General features: G+C 47.4%; 1 protein-coding gene across 3 annotated transcripts in view; it reads right to left on the bottom strand.

Annotated features, from left to right (window-relative positions):
* Positions 1–17,913, bottom strand: part of LOC146829685 (arf-GAP with Rho-GAP domain, ANK repeat and PH domain-containing protein 1-like) — a 399,658-nt gene that overhangs the window by 26,848 nt on the left and 354,897 nt on the right. For all 3 annotated transcript variants that reach the window (XM_085608376.1, XM_085608375.1, XM_085608377.1), the window contains 4 exons: positions 15,104–15,293; positions 14,734–14,779; positions 11,340–11,512; positions 9,859–10,074 (listed from right to left, as the gene is read on the bottom strand). In XM_085608376.1, coding sequence (XP_085464502.1) covers positions 9,859–10,074; positions 11,340–11,512; positions 14,734–14,779; positions 15,104–15,293 — 625 coding nt within the window. The remainder of the gene's footprint in view (positions 1–9,858; positions 10,075–11,339; positions 11,513–14,733; positions 14,780–15,103; positions 15,294–17,913) is intronic.

Genomic DNA, 17,913 nt, shown 5'->3' with positions numbered 1-17,913 from the left:
CGCCGGGGAGGAGGGTGGGCGATATGAATGTCAGCAGCCCTACATGCCAAGAACAGATGCATACTGGTAAGTAGCATTTTCAGTTCGAGGCATGTGGGCTGCTGAATTCATATCTGTGCATAGAATATATAGCAGTACCCTCTATTAGCGGCGGCTACCAGTGCCAGCTGCAGCGGTCTGAAAAAGAGTTTTGAGAACAGCCTGTCCTACAGCTGCCTGCTGTTTTGATTGTACATCTACACAATAGTGTTTGGTAAATTTATGTGTAGTGGACCAGGTGGCTGCTCTACATATATCATGCAAAGGAATGTTTCCCAGGAAAGCCATGGAGGCCCCTAACTTACGTGTTGAGTGGGCTCGTGGGGGAATCGTTAATGTGCGTTTAGCTTTTTGATAGCAAATTTGAATACATTTAACAATCCATCTGGCTATACCTGCTTTGGAGATGGCGTTACCTTTGTGGTGTGGGGCAAAGGCAACGAAAAGTTGTTTTGTTTTCCTAAAGACTTTAGTCCTGTCTATATAGTACATGAGGGCTCTCTTTACATCCAGTGTATGGAGTGCTCTTTCTGCGACAGTTTGTGGGTTTTGAAAGAAAACGGGCAGTTCAATAGTTTGATTCATGTGGAACTGCGATATCACCTTGGGCATGAATTTGGGGTTGGTACGTAGTACGACCCTGTTGGCGTGAACCTGTATGAATGGCTCTTGAACGGTTAGTGCCTGGAGTTCACTAACTCTCCTCAAAGAAGTGATCGCTACTAGGAAAGCTACTTTCCAGGTGAGGAATTGAAGCTCGCATGAGTGCAGAGGTTCGAAGGGTGGACCCATCAGGCGTGTGAGGACCAAGTTGAGGTTCCACATTGGAGCTGGTGGGTGGCTTGGAGGAATTACACGTTTGAGTCCTTCCAAGAATGCTTTGATGGCAGGCACTCCGAATAAAGAGAGGTGCTGCCTGTTCTGGAGATAGGCTGATATTGCGGTCAAATGGACACGTATTGAGGTGTATGCCAGATTGCATCGGTATAGGTGTAAGAGGTAACAAATTATGTTTTGGATGGATGCGTCTAGCGGGTTAATGTCATTGTTATTGCAATAAATGACGAACCTTTTCCATTTGGCTGCATAGCAAGCTCTGGTAGTGGGTCTTTTAGCTTCTTTAATGATGTCCATACAGTCAGGTGGCAGGTTTAGGTAGCCAAACTCTAGGACTTCAGGAGCCAGATTGCCAGTTTCATCTGTTGCGGATCTGGGTGCTGAATCTCTCCATGGTTCTGCGTCAAATGCGCGGGTTTGATCCGCAGCCTTTGATGCGGCACCACGGAAAGTTCGAGAAAGGTGGTGTACCATGGTTGGCGTGCCCATGTTGGAGCAACCAGGACGAGTGTTAGTGAGTGTTGTCTGAGTTTGCGTGCCACCAGCGGTATCAATGGTGCTGGGGGAAAAGCGTACGCAAATCTGCCGGACCAGTTCATCCATATCGCATTGCCCTGCGACTGCGGATGTGGGAACCTGGCGGCAAAGCTTTGGCATTTTGCGTCTTCGCTTGTGGCGAATATGTCTATCTCTGGATGACCCCACTGCTGGAAGTACGGTTGGAGTACTGTTGGGTGTAACTCCCACTCGTGCATCTGGTGGCTGTGTCTGCTGAGCAGATCCGCCATCTGGTTGTCCTTGCCGGGGAGGTGTTCCGCCATGAGGAACATGTTCCTCTGAATGGCCCACTTCCACATGCTCTGAGCCAGATGAGACAACTGTGGAGAGTGTGTTCCTCCCTGCTTCTGTATGTAGTACATGGCAGTCATGTTGTCCGTCCGGATCAACACGACTTTGTTGCACAAGTGTACTTTGAATGCTTTCATTGCCAGGAAGATTGCCATCAGTTCTAGAAGGTTGATGTGCATCTTCTTTTGTTGTATTGTCCATAGTCCCTGCACTGTGTAATTGAGTACATGAGCTCCCCATCCCTGGAGAGACGCGTCCGCTGTCAGTATTATTTGTGGAACAGGCTCTTGGAACGGTCGGCCCTTGCAAAGGATTTGTGGATTCCACCAATGCAGAGAGTTGTATGCCCGACCGCTCACCAACACTAGGTCTTTTAGTTGCCCGTGAGCCTGATTCCATTGACGTGCTAAGCACTCCTGAAGCGGGCGCATATGTAGTCTCGCGTGTGGGACTATGAAAATGCAGGAGGCCATCATGCCTATCAACTGCATGAACACTCGCGCGGGAAGGGAGTGTTGGGGTTTGAACTTGGAAATCAGCATTTGCATGCTGTTGATCCTCACTAAATTTGGCTGAGCTGTGGCTGCCAGAGTGTCTATAGTCGCACCTAGGTACTGTTGTACGTGTGCGGGTTGGAGATGTGATTTCGGGTAATTTAGTGAGAACCCTAGACTGTGAAGAAGGTGAATGGTGCGGGACATGTGGCTGGCAAATTTCTGGGCTGACTTTGCCTGAACAAGCCAGTCGTCCAGGTAAGGGTAGACGTGAATGTGTTGCCTCCGTAGATGTGCAGCCACAGTAGCTAGGCACTTTGTGAAAACCCTGGGTGCTGTTGTCACGCCGAAGGGAAGAACCTTGAATTGGTAGTGCTGCCCCTGAATAGTGAACCTGAGATATTTTCTGTGCGAGGGGTGAATGGGTATGTGGAAATATGCATCTTTGAGGTCTAGCGTGGCCAGGAAGTCTCCCTGTTTGAGAAGCGGGAGGACTTGTTGTAGGGTGAGCATGTGGAAATGCTCTGAAAGAATGTAGCGGTTGAGGGGTCTCAGGTCTAGTATTGGTCTGAGTGACCCATCCTTTTTTGGTATTAAGAAGTACAGGGAGTACACCCCCGTACCTTGCTCGTGAACGGGTACGACCTCTATTGCGCCTTTTTTCAGCATACTTAGCACTTCCTGCTGTAATAGCGCTAAGTGCTCTGAGGACATAGGACGGTGTTTTGGCGGTATTGTGGGTGGAGTGGAGGTTAATTCTAGGCAGTAACCGTGTTTGATAATATCTTTGACCCACCTGTCCGTGGTGATGGAGTTCCACGTGGACAGGAACCTTTGTAGCCTTCCCCCGACAGGTGTTATGTGGTCGGGAGGAAGGGAGAGGGCGTCACTGTTTGTTCTTGGGGGAGGACCTGGTATTGCCGTATCCGCGTCCTCTGCCTTTTGTGCTGGAGCCACGATATCCACCCCGGGTGTTTTTACCGTAGGTACTTTGTGTGTTGCCCTTGTTGTAAGTTTGCTGTGACCCCTGTCCTCTACCTGCTCCTCTATTCCCGGGGCGACGAAAGGAGCCACTCCGAAAGGTCTGCGTTTGGAGAGCCCCCATGGACTTTGCAGTGTCTGTGTCCTTTTTTATTTTTTCTAGGGTGGTGTCAACCTCTGGTCCGAATAAGTAGTCGGGGTTGACCGGTTGATTGAGAATGTTATTTTGAACCTCAGGTTTGAATCCGGAGATTCGTAACCAGGCGTGTCGTCGTAACATGACGCTGGTGTTTATTGCTCTGGCAGCTGTATCTGCGGCATCCAGTGCACACTTAATGGATGCGTTTGTGAGGAGTTGTCCCTCCCTGATGAGGATCTCTGCTCCCTCTTTGTATTGGTCAGGGAGATGTTGGAGTAGGGTTTCTAATGTGTCATAGTGTGCGCGATCGTAGCGAGCTAGGAGCGCCTGGGTATTGGCAATACGCCATATGTTAGCTGCCTGGGCTGCAACCCGTTTGCCGGAGGTCTCTAGCACCTTGGACTCTTTGTCCGCGGGAGGAGCATCCCCAGTTGTCTGCGAGTGCGCCCGTTTGCGAGCATTAGCGACTACGATGGAGTCCAGAGGCAACTGGCCTTTAATGTACGTAGGGTCCCCAGGCGCCGACCTATATTTCTTGTCGATGCTGGGGTTTATTACTCTTGCCCTGGTGGGTTCTTTGAAAATGTCCTTTGCTGGTTTGAGGACACCTTCCAACATGGGTAGAGTTTTGATATTCCTTTCTGAGGATGCGAAAGTATCCATTAGAAAATCGTCCTCCATTGTGTCAGAGTGGAGTTGCACACCATGATTGGCCGCAGCACGTTCAATGAGGGCGTTGAATGCGGCAGTGTCCTCTGTGGGGGACATTTTCGCGCCATATAGCTGCGTGTCCTGTGTATCCAGAGGTGCACCCGGGTCTACAGGGTCATCCCAAGCCTGGTCAGGGTCCTGTTGGCCTTCAGGGTCCATCTCTCTGGGGTAGGGGACGTCGTCACCCATGTAGTCCTCCAAAACGTCGGTTTCGGAGGGTGTCGGAGAGAAGGACTGTGGATCTGGGTAAGAGGTATGGAGACGTTCGTAAAGAACTGGTTCCGAATCCGCTGGCAGCTTTTTCTTTAGCGGGATCCGGTAGGAGTCCAAAGCTTGTTCGGAAGATATTCTCCGCTTGTGGAGCATAAGTCTGCCGGTGTCGGCATCGATGATGTGGGACGGTGACGTCTCCGTAGGAGAGCGTTCGGCAGGTGTGATCCTAGTTTGGGTGACACGTGTTCTTATTTCAAACAGTTTGGGCGCCGTGGATGGCGGCAGGCCAAAAGTGATGTGGGGTGGTGCTGGAGAAGCTTTTTGAGCTTTTTTCGGCTCGGAGCCTGACGTGTCCTGGAGGGCTGCCTTTTCTTTGATGCGTTGCAAGGACGCTGCAACTTGTCGCACCTGGAACGCCGACGGTTCTTTGGCGCCGAGGGGTTCTGTAGAGGCAGGCGTGGACTTCTTTGGGGCCACGAGGTCATCGAGTCGAGGAGAGGTAGTAGCTGTCGAAGGCGTCGATGATTGGGCCTTCGGTGCTGCTTTCGAAGTGGTGTGCGACGCAGCAGCCATTTTGACCTTTGTGGCCGGAGCAGATTGTTTCGGTGCCGGGGGCCGAGGCGGTTTGTCGGTACCAATGGCCTTCTTCCGTGTGTCGGCGCCGACGTCGGCTGCTGCGAGTTCGGCACCGAAGTCACGTTTGGTGCGGTCGGTGCCGACGGGTTTGGCTGGCGTCGAAGGTGTAGTGGGCTTCGATCCGACCAGTGTCACTTTCAGTTTCGGTTTCTGTGGAACCGGTACGACTTTCGGTTTCGGTTTCGAGGAAGGGAAACCAGTCGTTTTGGATACTAATGGCTGTCGCTGAATGTCCGAGGCCGGGCCCGAGGGCGGGGCCGAAGAACTGCGGGATAGGTCTTGGGTAAGGCCCGAAGGCGATCCCTCCATAGCCATAGACTGACGCACTGGGATATCCTCCGTCTGTACGGGTAGGCCTTGCTCGTCACCGGAGCTACTTTCTTCGGCCCCTAAGGCCTCATCGTAGTCTCCTACCTCGGTGTCGGCTTCATCCCTGTGAAAGAGTTGTTCTTCGATGTCTTCCGATCCGGAATCGTGTTCGGAATCGGGGCTGGAGGGTAGGTTCTCCACGCCTTCCACATCTTCGTCTTCGGCGCTGAAGATGTTGGTCGGGGCCGGTGCCGCTTGCTGCGCTTCAAGTCTCGCTGCTCGTCGATTCCGGAGAGTCTTTTTGGATCGGAATCGGGCACAGGCCATACATGTGGATTCGTCGTGATCCGGTGAAAGGCATTTGTTGCACACCGGGTGGACGTCGACATGGGGATATTTCGCATTGCAAACAGGACACCGCTTGAATGGTGTCCTCGATTCCATCGTCGATGTGGGGTCGATGGTCGGATATGATGCGAAAAAGTTGTTTTTGAAGTCAGTAAACTAACAAGTAATTGTCGATACCGATCGGGAACAGTACCGACGCGAACTAAAGGCCTTTTGGCCTGAAAAAAGTTTTCCCTAACTTGAGTCAAGATAAGCACATCCGAACCCAATGGCGGAAAAAAACAATCTGAGGATGGAGAGGATGCCCATGCGCACTATGGTCCAGGGGAGGAGTCACCTATCTCAGGATACTTCGAAGACTCTTCCATGACAACAACGTGCAAACATCCGGACCCAACACTAGGCGGCGATCTATGCACAGATATGAATTCAGCAGCCCACATGCCTCGAACCTGCTTAAAACGTATTTTGGCTCTCCACCACAGCGTTGTGTTTTTGGCACCACAAGGTAATGAAGCATAAAAAATAGAAAACTGGTAAAAAAAAAAAACTTTTATAAACATTTGAGCCAAGGCCCTCACCTATGGAAAAGCTCAGCAGGACGAAGTGGTGTATAGGTCACACCAATCAACAAGAAAAAGGAACTAGTGATGGCGAAGACCTACAAAAGGAACAAGCATTTGCAATGCAATAGGTCTCGCATTTACACGAGTTTAAGCTATTGGCATTGTAAATGACAATGCCTTTTATTTATGTTAAAAAAACAAAAATAAAAGGCATTGTCATTTGCAATGTCAATAGCTCAAACTCGCGTAAATGCGAGACCTATTGCATTGCAAATGCTTGTTTTACCAAGTAAACACAATTAATTACATGTAAAGTGGCTAAACGTGCCAACAGAGACCCAATTCACCAAGTTCGCAGTGGTCGTGCCACAAAGGAGTAATGCCAGAGCAGCCGCATTTGGAACTGCGGAAGCAGTTTGAGCCCTGGTACTAACTCTACATTCTATAATTATGACAAATCAGTTAATCGCTCAGTTCCTTAAAAAAGGAATCTGAACATGTGTAATGTAATTGGGTGCTTCTGGGTCGAATACAAAAAAAATCAGAGTGCATTTACAGGAGAATACCGAAAACGTGCAATAGCCAACATTTATTTACCAACTCAGCACACTCTGTGTGCATGAGATCACATGGAGCTCTGACCAAGCATGTCAGAAAGGGACGTTGTACTGTTGAAGGGGTTTAAAAAAAACCTTATACGCGTGTGCACCCGGTGTTATAGTTTTATTGTAAATAAAATACATTTAGCGGTTTAAAGTAACCGACGGGTTACTAGCAGCCCTTCAATAATGTCAAAAATTTATATATTGGCCTTTCTGACTGTTTTCCTTGGGACAGTGTTGGATTGTACTTACGAAAGCCACTACCCAACGATCAGCATTGTTTTTGCTGCAATGAGTAGTAATTGTTTGGTTTAGTATGCAGTGGTGTTGCAAGCACATCTTTGTGGATATGGTGCTGTAAAAGCAGAGCGCTATCACTTGAGGCATGGTCAGCCGAGGCGGGTAACCCTCCAGATGTTGGGGAAATATGTTTTGTATTAGGAGGAAGCGGATTCTCGCAGGGAAGAGCCGGCCAGAGGTGGTTGCTCTGAGCAAGGCAGGGTGGAGGGCAGCACAACAGACTTCAAGAGAGAGGGCTCTTTGAGCAGACACTAAGCACCTTGTGTTGTAAAGAGCTGTAATGTCTTGCATAAAATTAGATTTTTAGCGGTCTGCGATGGTTGGAGTAGAACAGGGAAAGCAGCTTCGACCAAGCGACAGCGGGAGCAGGGTGATGGGGGATGGGAGAAGAACCAAGATAAGGGACATGATTTACAGCCATCGGCTGAGTGCATTCGGAAAGCCAAAAAACACAACATTCCTAAAACACGAGCCGAGACAAAAGAAACAAGTAGGTGCGAACGTTAAAGTGAAAGTAATCATTTCGCGGGCGCTTTGATGTTCGCAGTGGCCACGCGGCTCACTCAGAACATCAAAGCGCCCGCGAAATGTACACGGAGGATGCCAAATGGTGCGTGCGCCCGGCGCACATGCACTGTAGTTGGGGGCCTGAAAAGCACTCGTTTGCACTTCCAAATACCCGTCCTCTATAGCTCTCGCCAGAGCAGCGCTAAAGCGCTGGCTCAGGCGAGACCTAAAAATGGTTGTGGCTTATGCAGTATCAAGAGCACAAATCTCTGAAATGAATAGCTTTGGGTAGGAGTTGATTCTCTTGCTTCCATGTGGCACAATGACCTCAGGTTGGAAACAGAAGACACAGAAGTCAAACCTATATCCTTATGAGGCAGCCAAGTTATGTATGACCCGTGTGCAGAAGCGCCATTCCAAGATGGCCGCCAAAGACATGGATCCTGAATTGAGAGACTAGTAGAGAAAACCAGTACAAGATGGCCATACCTAATGGCTTCTACTGGAAATGTGTAGCACAAGGTATTTCCAGATTGGGCCATTCACATGATCTCATCCAAAATCATGGTCCCAGGCTTTGGTGGCGACTTCAGCTCTCCTGTCCGAATAACTAACTCAGTTAAAGTGCAACCTACCACTCATACTCTGCGTGGGAAAATAATCTGTGAGTAAACTTTTTTAAAGCAAAATAAGTTTAAATCATGGCTTGATTTCTGTGCCCTTGAGAGTGTAGTTTAAGTCATTCTTCTCTTCTGTGCCCAGGAGGGAGTCATAGATTTATCAATCTCACCACCAGCAAATAAGTGAGGAACCCACACTTCTCTTCCCCATCTGCACCCCCCCCCCCCCAACACCCATATTTGACTGCCACATTACCGTACCTTCACATAAGCAATTTCCAAATGTACTGTCTTTGAGGTACTCTCTCCTTGAAGAATTATGTTTTCTTTTTATTGTTTTCCCACTATTTGGCTCTCATAACAAGTTGTGCCAAAATTCCAACTCATGTGCAACTGAGAGTTTGTGAACAAAAGAAGCAAGAACCGGTTCACCGACCTGCTGCTCACCAGGACTACCGATGCAGCAATCGCCCAGGAAGAGGTAGCTGTGCTTCAACAGGTCAGACGCGCCCTACCTCCAAGTATGGGGATGCAAGGACCGACCAGAGCCGCACATCACCAATACCTGGGGTACTGGCCCCTGGCAGCAGCCAAGGCTTGTTGTGTCCAATCCGGACACCAACACCGAGGAAAACCGACCTGCACATCGAGGGACTTTAGGGACAGTGAGACACACATTGTAAGTGCCCCCCCTATCCTGTTTGCTCCTCTGCGGCAGAAACAAAGTGTGAGTCGCCGACCACTGACACATCAAAGCACCTATAAACCCGTGCCCCACAGCCCGAGTCCGGAGGACATGACAGTGCCAACAGGGTCCCCAGATCCACAGAAGCTAAATCCACCCTTGGGTTTGCCAAGACTGGACTTCCAGCAGCCGCTTGCAGCCTCTTTCTGCAGGCCCTCTCCAACCGCGAGAGACTCCAGCACCGAAACCGACGCCAAAAGACACCACTGCACCCGCAGCCCAAGGAGAAGTGAACCAAGGGTGTCCCAGTGTGCCTGAGCACCTCAAGGGTTGAGACCCCCCGTGGGTTTCCCCGGACTTGTCTACCAGTCCCTATTTGCAGACTCTTTCCAACTGGACCGTTCCTCATTGAAGTGAAGGGGACACCCGATGCCGTAACACACCTCTGCACCCCAATGCCCCAGAGCCTTCCGAGGTGACCTGTTCAGGTGGCCTTGGACCTGCTCCCATACTCCCCTAACATCCTGGAGAACAGTCCTGTAAGTTGCAGTTAAGTTCCCCATAGGATAACATTACTGCTCTCAAAAATGGCACTGTCAGCTTTTGAAAACTGTACAAATTCATAATGCTAACAGTACTTAGCTGATTCCGATGATCTTGGTAACTAAATTCATATAAAAGTATGCGTTATTTTTATAAATTGGTGTTGGATTTTTTTTATATTGAGTATGGTCTTCCTTACTGCCTGTGTGTGTGTAATAAATGCTTAGTACTACCCTCTGATTTGCCGAACTGCTCGCCCACACTACCTCAAAAGAGAGCTTTTGGGGTGTCATTTGTGCCTCTGTAATTCCTCTGGGGTTTGCCTGGACCTCTCTGGACCCCAGCTTCCTACAAGAGGGAGTCTTGCACATGGTAATTACTGAATCCTTGCAGCAAGCAGAAGTATTTGTGCAGGATACCCACCCAATCACTCCCTGACTCATAATGAGGGACATTAACTGAGCTCAAATGCTGCTCACCTGTTGCCCTCATCCACTGGGTGAGGTGCTCCTCTGTGAACAAGTCTCCAGGGTCCATTTCCCGCAAGAGTTGTTTCAGAGCCCCTGCCACCTCATGCTCTGTGTATTTGGTCAGCTTCAAGGTTGGTTTGTGAGCCTCTTTTCTCAAATAGGCCAGCAGCTCTTCTAGCCTAGACTTCGTGCTGCACTGCCGATAGATTCCATTCGTCGTCAGGGCTGCAGGAGAAGAAGAAACCATCAACTAGGAACCCATGTCAGCAAAATCAAAGGAAGCACCAAAAAACTTTACAACACCTCAGTCAATAAAAGGAAACAGAAAATAGACACATAATCCATTATAAGAGGCAATTTAAGAAGTGATAGCCATGTGGACAAAGTTGGTCTTTCTGGGAAAATCCTGTCCACAAATAACCAGAAGATGAACTCTTCAATGCTGCACTCCCGTCCACCCAGCCTACAGGACGCTGCGCCGTCTATGGCAGCTCACCGTGCTGCTCTCCCACCCACCATCCTACAGGACGCTGTTCCGTCAGTGCAGCTCACATTGCTGCACTTCCGCCCACCCATCCCGAAGGACGGTGCGCCGTCTATGGCAGCTCACCATGCTGCACTCCCGCCCACCCATCCTACAGGACGCTGTGCCGTCTGTGGCAGCTCACTGTGCTGCACTCCCTCCCCCATCCTACAGGATGTTGTGCCGTCAAGGGGCAGCTCATAGTGCTACACATCCTACAGGACGGTGCCGTCTGTGGCCGCTCACCGTGCTGCACTCCCTCCCCCGATCCTACAGGAGGTTGTGCCGTCAGGGGCAGCTCATCATGCTACACATCCTACAGGATGCTACGCCGTCTGTGGCAGCTCACCGTGCTGCACTCCTGCCCACCATCCTACAGGATGCGGTGCCGTCAGGGGCAGCTCATCGTGCTACACATCCTACAGGACGCTGCGCCGTCTGTGGCAGCTCACCGTGCTGCACTCTAGCCCACCATTCTACAGGATGCGGTGCCGTCAGGGGCAGCTCATCATGCTACACATCCTACAGGACGCTGTACAGTCAGTGGTAGCTCACCGTGCTGCACTCCTGCCCATCATCCTACAGGATGTGGTGCCATCAGGGGCAGCTCATTGTGCTACACATCCTACAGGATGCTGTACAGTCAGTGGTAGCTCACCGTGCTGCACTCCCTCCCCCGATACTACAGGATGTTGTGCCGTCAGGGGCAGCTCATCGTGCTACACATCCTACAGGACGCTGCATCGTCTGTGGCAGCTCATCGTGCTGCACTCCAGCCCACCATTCTACAGGATGCGGTCCCGTCAGGGGCAGCTCATCATGCTACACATCCTAAAGGACGCTGTACAGTCAGTGGTAGCTCACCGTGCTGCACTCCTGCCCACCATCCTACAGGATGCTGTACCGTCAGTGGCAGCTCATCATGCTACACATCCTACAGGATGCTGTACAGTCAGTGGTAGCTCACCATGCTGGTTCAGATACTCCAGGCAGTGCAGTACGGTGCCAGAGGCCGAACAACGCTTTTTTGATTTTGCTCCAGCTTTGTTGCAGGTGGGCTTCTTCTGAGCAGTGATGTCACACAGGACAGAGCACCAGTGCTCGAACTCCTTCGGGGAAAGGAACTCCAGCTCCCAGGATCTGGAATGAATAAAACAGAGGCATATCATAGATAAACTAGCCTTAGCATGCAACATAAAACCAGGTCACCATACTCATGCCAGGGCAGCTTAAAAGGTGCATCTGCCATCATTTAACCTCTCATCAGTGCCTGCCCTACCACAGCTACCCACAACTGGACGTGTAACTGCACATCTTTCTGCTCAGTAGCAGTCATTCTAGCATGGGGTCTGTCATGCTTGCCACAGCTTCACACTATTAGCCCTGTAAACAGCTGCCCCTGTCATGCCATGCCATGCCTTGCTCTGGTGCACACCACCAAGTGTGCATTTTTCTTTCTCCACAAAAAGCTATATATTTGTACTCGTGGATAGACTCCTTTCCCTATTTACTAACCAGGTTTGTGAGCACTCTTTTCTCATTATCTACCTTGGAAAAATCTCTGACCATTTTTACATTGGAAACAGGAACTGGATAACTTCTCACAGAAGTTCGAGTATGGGTTTTCCCAAACTTTAGTAGGGGTTCCTGTCCTACATAGCGTACCCGCCCCCACTGGGAGAAGCATGAGTGAGAACATATATTTACAAATTTAAATATACGTATTGTGAATCACAATCATAATTTTCCTAATAAAAACTCCATTTGTGTGTGTAAATGGAAGTTACAAATGCAATCAGTTCGGTGAATCTGGCCTCTGTTGAGGAGCAGTGAGAAGGGCTCATCAGAGCCTCAGTGAGTGTTTGAGCCTCAATCAGTGTGCTCAGATTTTCCAATAAAAGACTTTTCTGCAGAGACTCACCGATCTGGCCCAGGGCATGTCAATGGAATGCTCAGGCTGGACATTCAGACAAATTCTGGCAAGGCCCGCTCAGTGGTGGCAACTAGAAGGCACTATGTGAAAAGTTACAAGGTGACCTGACTTCTGGGTACTTTAACAATTTCATCCAACTCATTAGAGTTTTAGCCCAATACTGATTTCAGTCAGTCCTGAGAGATTGTACTCACTCCTTGGGATTGTCAGTTCATAGTTTTTATTCATTTAGTGGTTTCAGTGTCTCACGTCAATGGACCCTCAAAGCTCAATGTCTTTCACTAAACAGTGTTTTAATTATGGAGCTGTGTTACTCTTTTGAGTTTTTCGTGCCAGCTTTTTCCTTTAGTTTTCATTCCTTTCATTCTTGGGCCACTAGGAATTTAATTTTATACGATGTTTCAATACCTGTTTTTTTTACTGTCCCTGGGTTTTCAGTTACTTAAGAATGATTCCTGCATAAATATGTGATCTCTGGGCGTTTCTATTTTTAAACTCTACCTGGCCATTTCGTTCTCACTAGGGTTTACACTTCATAGTGCTTCGATTGTTCTCCTTAGACTGGAGAGACTTTCTCGTATTTTACTCCTAACTCTGTTGCTTCCAGAGTTGGCACAACCTTGAGTTTTTCACTTGCTTGTTTGGTCAATCCCAGGCTCTGTCCCCTCTATGCTGGGCAGTCGTGGTGAAGAAGGAGCCTTCCGGGAAAGGCTGTTTGAAAGGTCCCTGGACTAGTTGACAATAAGGCCTCTGGGCCTGATATGTGCTGTCTCTTTGTAGGTCTGGACAGGTGCATGGTGTCTTGTGGTGCAGACTGAGTGCTCCATGCCAAGCCGAGGAATCTTCTCGAATGCCAGAAGTAGTGGTAGCTTGGGCCTGTAGGAGGGGAGCAGAAGTCTCAATCTGCCAAAGTTCCTTCATGGTCCACATGATGAACCATCTCAAACCTTCTCAGGAGCCTGCTGTTTAGAAAAATGACCACAGGGAATGGCCCTGGAAAGCTTCTAAGGTACCCCAAACAAGCCGCCCAATGTCTCATTTGCGGTGTGACTGAAGAATAATGCAAATGTCATGGGAGGTGGAATTCTATCCCGCAACATGAATACTGTGAAGACGGCACTCATCCATGGGAACGTGTCGTCCTTCTCTCTCCTGGGTCCTCGTTTACTATACGCTTGTAATTGCTTACTCAGCGTTCTCGTACTAATAGTCCCAGATTGCGAGCGCTCTGACTTCTACATTAATATTACTTGTACATCTAACGCTTTTTTAAATGTCTCAAACAACAGTAAAGGTCTCTGTCAACAGAATAAGCATGGTGGCCTCTAGTGAAAACCTCAAATGTATAAATATTACTTGTTATGAGAGGTCTGACACTCTTGAGGGGGTCGGTGACCCTTTTTACCAGCCCCATGGTCATTATTAGTTCGCTGAAATTACTGCAGGCCGGCCATGTTCCCCTGGAGATTACGCCAACTGGAACCTCCATGAGAAACTGAAGGGGAACAGGAGTAAGTACCAGAAGAATGGGAAATGGAATATCCCATACATTGCTCATTACTCAGGCGATTGTCCGAGTTGAACCCAGAATGTCTTTAATTCTATTCCCCTCAGAGTTAATGGGACCCTCAGTATTATTAACCAGAAGTATAAGGAATTAAAAACTCCATCACTACCAAGACAGGGTCGCTAGCAATGAGGCCCTAAGTAATGCGGAAAATAGTTTGGCGAGTTCATGACACTGTTGAACTAGAGTCATAGAAGGATAGTTGAGCTTTGTCAATGGGAAGTTTGAAAAATCTAACTATAAACAGTATATCAACCAAAATATTTTGGAAGAGACAGACACCTAGAAATTGATTCAGCTACGAACCACCTTGCCTATTTCAATTTCCTGGAATCTACTTGGTCCCAGCAGGTGTGGTGTTTCGAAGCAATAGAAAATAAATACAAATTCATGCCACCTCCCCTGACAATTGTGCCATTTCTATGCCAGTAGCTCCAAGCTGGTGTCCGCTCTCCGTCTGATGGTGCCCTAGGCATCACCTACAATGATATTGAATGAAGCATCCTTGATTTCAAGGTATGTCTTTGTTCTGACACTATGCATCTTCTCTTTTCTATCTTCCATTGCAGTTTATACTTTGTTCCAGTTCATATTCTTGCTTGTCTAGTGTACTGTCCCTAAAGTCAAAAGATAGGTGGCATGGCTGAGAGATCCTTGCCACGTGGTTCACCAGACTGCAGCAGCTCATGTAAAATTACCTCTTGCATTAGACCTCCTAACCTGCTATGGGCATGTGTCCTATGTCTGAACCCATGCAACTTGGAACTCATCCTTCAACAACGAAGAGATTGGTACTTTGACAACCCACATCCCTTTCCCAAGCAGACTCCTACCCGATGACCACCACCTGCTGCAGCGTACCTCTCCTTGGTCTGGAGGCTCATCTTACGCTCTTCAAAATTAAAACCTATGAGGGAAACCAGAAATATATCATAACAGAGACATGGGAGAGGGATTTGAATAGCTTTCTGGAAGGATTACCTTTGAAGCTGAGTGCCCATAGTTCATGAGGCGGTAGAATCATCTGCTAGGGGTGGTAAGCGGAGCACACAGCTGGTGCATACATCTGTTCTGCTATAGAATTAATTGCAAGGAATGGGGAAGAGGCTGGCCAAACCACCAACGGGGGCACTGTAAGAGCAGTATACAGAGATCCCTAGGAGATGGGTCTTTCTCACTTGGACCTCTGAAGGAAGGTCAGCTCATAGATGACATTGTGCCTTGAACTCACTAATGTCCTGGATGGCGGTGAACAAGCAGCTCTGCTTCAGTGCGGCTCCGACTATGGCTATGTCCTTCGGCCTCCGCAGCGCCCAGGCCATCTGCCCAGTTTCAGATTCTTCGTCCGTTATCTTAATTTGAGTCATCCGCTCCGACTTCTCAATCACTTGGGGATCATCGCCTCCATGTGGCAGCAGTGCCTGGAAGCGAAGGAGAATCAGTGAGAAACCGAGGGCGGCAAGAAATCAAACTAATGAGGATAGAAAAAAGAAAATAAGACACAAGATTGATGGTAAGAAATTCAGCGAGGTGAAGATGGGGAGGTCGAAGAGCGTGAAGGTTACTGGTTCTTGTGTGAATTAACGTATGTGGCATGAAGAAAGGAACACGCCTCCTGTAAGCACTGCTCAATAGTTTACATGTCAGAATATCGCTGACGATTATCACGAGATAGTGTCCTAAACATTGTTAACAAACATATTGCCTCATTGAGTGTAGTTTTTTTTTATTATTACTCTATTTCTGTAAACAATATTTAGGACAGAGTATTTTTGTCAGGTGATATTTAGTCCACGACATCCTGCTACCACACCACTAATTACAATTGCAATGCAAAATAAAGTCTCTCATGTGCATAGAATCACAAGGCGAGCAGCTAATTTGTTTATCCGTCCTGTTGAAGTTGGAACCTGCCTTTACACTAGAACAAAGGGCCAGGTTTGATGTTCACTGAACGGCAACATCAAACCGAACTGTAAGAAACCCCAGATCATGGCAGAGACACACCTCGTGACCAAGTCACGTTAGCATCATGGATCGTCGGACAATCACCCCAACCTTGAGCTACTGCGGGCCTTTGTGTGTCAATTTCATGTCAAGTCAACACCATCAATGACATTTAGAATCTGCACACATCTGTAGAAGGCGTGCTACCATGGCAAATGCAAAACCTGTCCAACCAACTTCAAAACTTTTCCCAGGCCTTTGCCCACATCTGAATGATCTTTTACTTAAAATTATATAGACACCGTTAATGTCACTTCCGGAGCAGATGACGCTATGTGGAGCCGAACAACGCCACTACCGATGTGCAGGGGTACTGTTCACAAAACATTTCCGGATCCAGTCTGGCGCCTTTGGATAATTCTAGGGAATCTGCAGCTAGAAGTCTCCATCAGAAGAGTAATGTTTAAGGGATCTTTTTATGACCAGTTGTCAATACTCACTGTTACTAGATATGAATGGGAAGCAGTGGATAGAATAACAGGTTAAAAGAAAGGTTAAAGAAAAGAAAATAATTTCATTAATTCAGGAAGTAGTTCTTTATCTTTCAGTTGTTACATCAAATTGATATTGAAGCACTTCTGGCCGCAGACTAGTTTTTTTTAATGTTTGAAATGCTTTATAACACAATTATGATGAAGAATATAACGATATCAGTGTAGTTAATAAAATCAAATACAATATTGAAACAAGGGTAAAGCTAATACCAAATAGAGAAAAAAATCAAAGCATTTTGTGAGGTTTTATAAATACGAGGGCAAGGAAAAGAGAGGCGGTAGAAAAGAAAGAAAAACAGAAACAGAAAAGAAAAGAAAGATAAATAAAGGGAAGAGAGGAAATGTTAACATTGCAAAATATATATATTAATATGAACAAAATATGGCATATTAGTAAGTAACTGCAAGAAAATTATAACATATTATTCAGTATGAAAGATATATAGTATGAGGAGCATAAAAAAAAGAGAAAGGAAAGGAAGACAGAGGAAATATCATTCAAGGAGGTTTGAAATTTTCAGAGGTGATATGAGGATTTTTCTTGAGAGCCAATTTGTCTAGGTATATAGTGAGGGGTAACCAGAATAGGCCTCTGTTGAGAGTGGGAGTACAGGAGGAAGCAAATGCAACATCAAGTCTATGAAAATGACAGAGGGAATTCCACCAACATTGAATGGAGAGTTTAGTGAGAGTTTTCCAGTTACAAGATATGTGTTGGAATGCAAGAGCGAGCATGAGGTCAAATAAACCGTGACAGTGTGTGGGGAGGTCTAAAGAGTCAGAAAGGCTACCTGTAAAAAGGATAGGTAGAGAATAAGGAATAGAAATGGTGAAGAGGCGAGAGATATATAACCAAACTTCCTCCCAGAATTTAATAACAGGAGGGCATAGAAAGAAGAGATGAAGAAGATCAGAATTAGGAAGGCCACAGGTCCAACAGTTGGAGTCAGGAGAAATAGAAAAACGAAATAAAGAAACTGGAGAGAAGTAGAGTCTATGATATAGAAAGAACAAAGATTGAGTAAGGGAGGCGGAGCGGGTAATTTTTAGAGATCTGGACCAAATTTTATCCCAGAGAACAACAGACCAATCACATCCCAAATCCAACTCCCAAGCCAGTTCTAGTTTGGACTTCACGCGATCCGGATTGGGAGATAAGAAATATTTATAGATAAGAGAAGCTTTAGGAAAGCTAAAAAGAATTTTAAGAAGAGGGGATTGGGAAACAGAGGGAGATGAGGGAGGTAGAGAGTAGTAGACGTCGAGAATAATTGCCATAAGAATGGTGAATTTGTGTGAAAAGGAGCGGGGAAAATGAAATTGAGGAAATGAGCAGGGTGAGAATCCATCAAAGAGCTGATTAACCCACATGAGGCCTCTCGCAGACTAGTTTTAAACATAAATCAAAGCGTTATACTATAATAAACTTTGCAACTCAAATAAGGAACACAGTAACTCTTTCTTTCCATCCTCCCAAAGGCACTTTTCAAAATGTGCTTTAAATATCCTTTTTATTTTGCTTTATTTGTTACCACAAATG

The sequence above is a fragment of the Triturus cristatus genome, chromosome 5_2 (genome assembly GCF_964204655.1).
Source record: "Triturus cristatus chromosome 5_2, aTriCri1.1, whole genome shotgun sequence".
Taxonomy (NCBI): domain Eukaryota; kingdom Metazoa; phylum Chordata; class Amphibia; order Caudata; family Salamandridae; genus Triturus; species Triturus cristatus.
The sequence above is the reverse complement of the archived record's forward strand: the minus strand, read 5'-3'. Positions and strand labels throughout refer to the sequence as shown.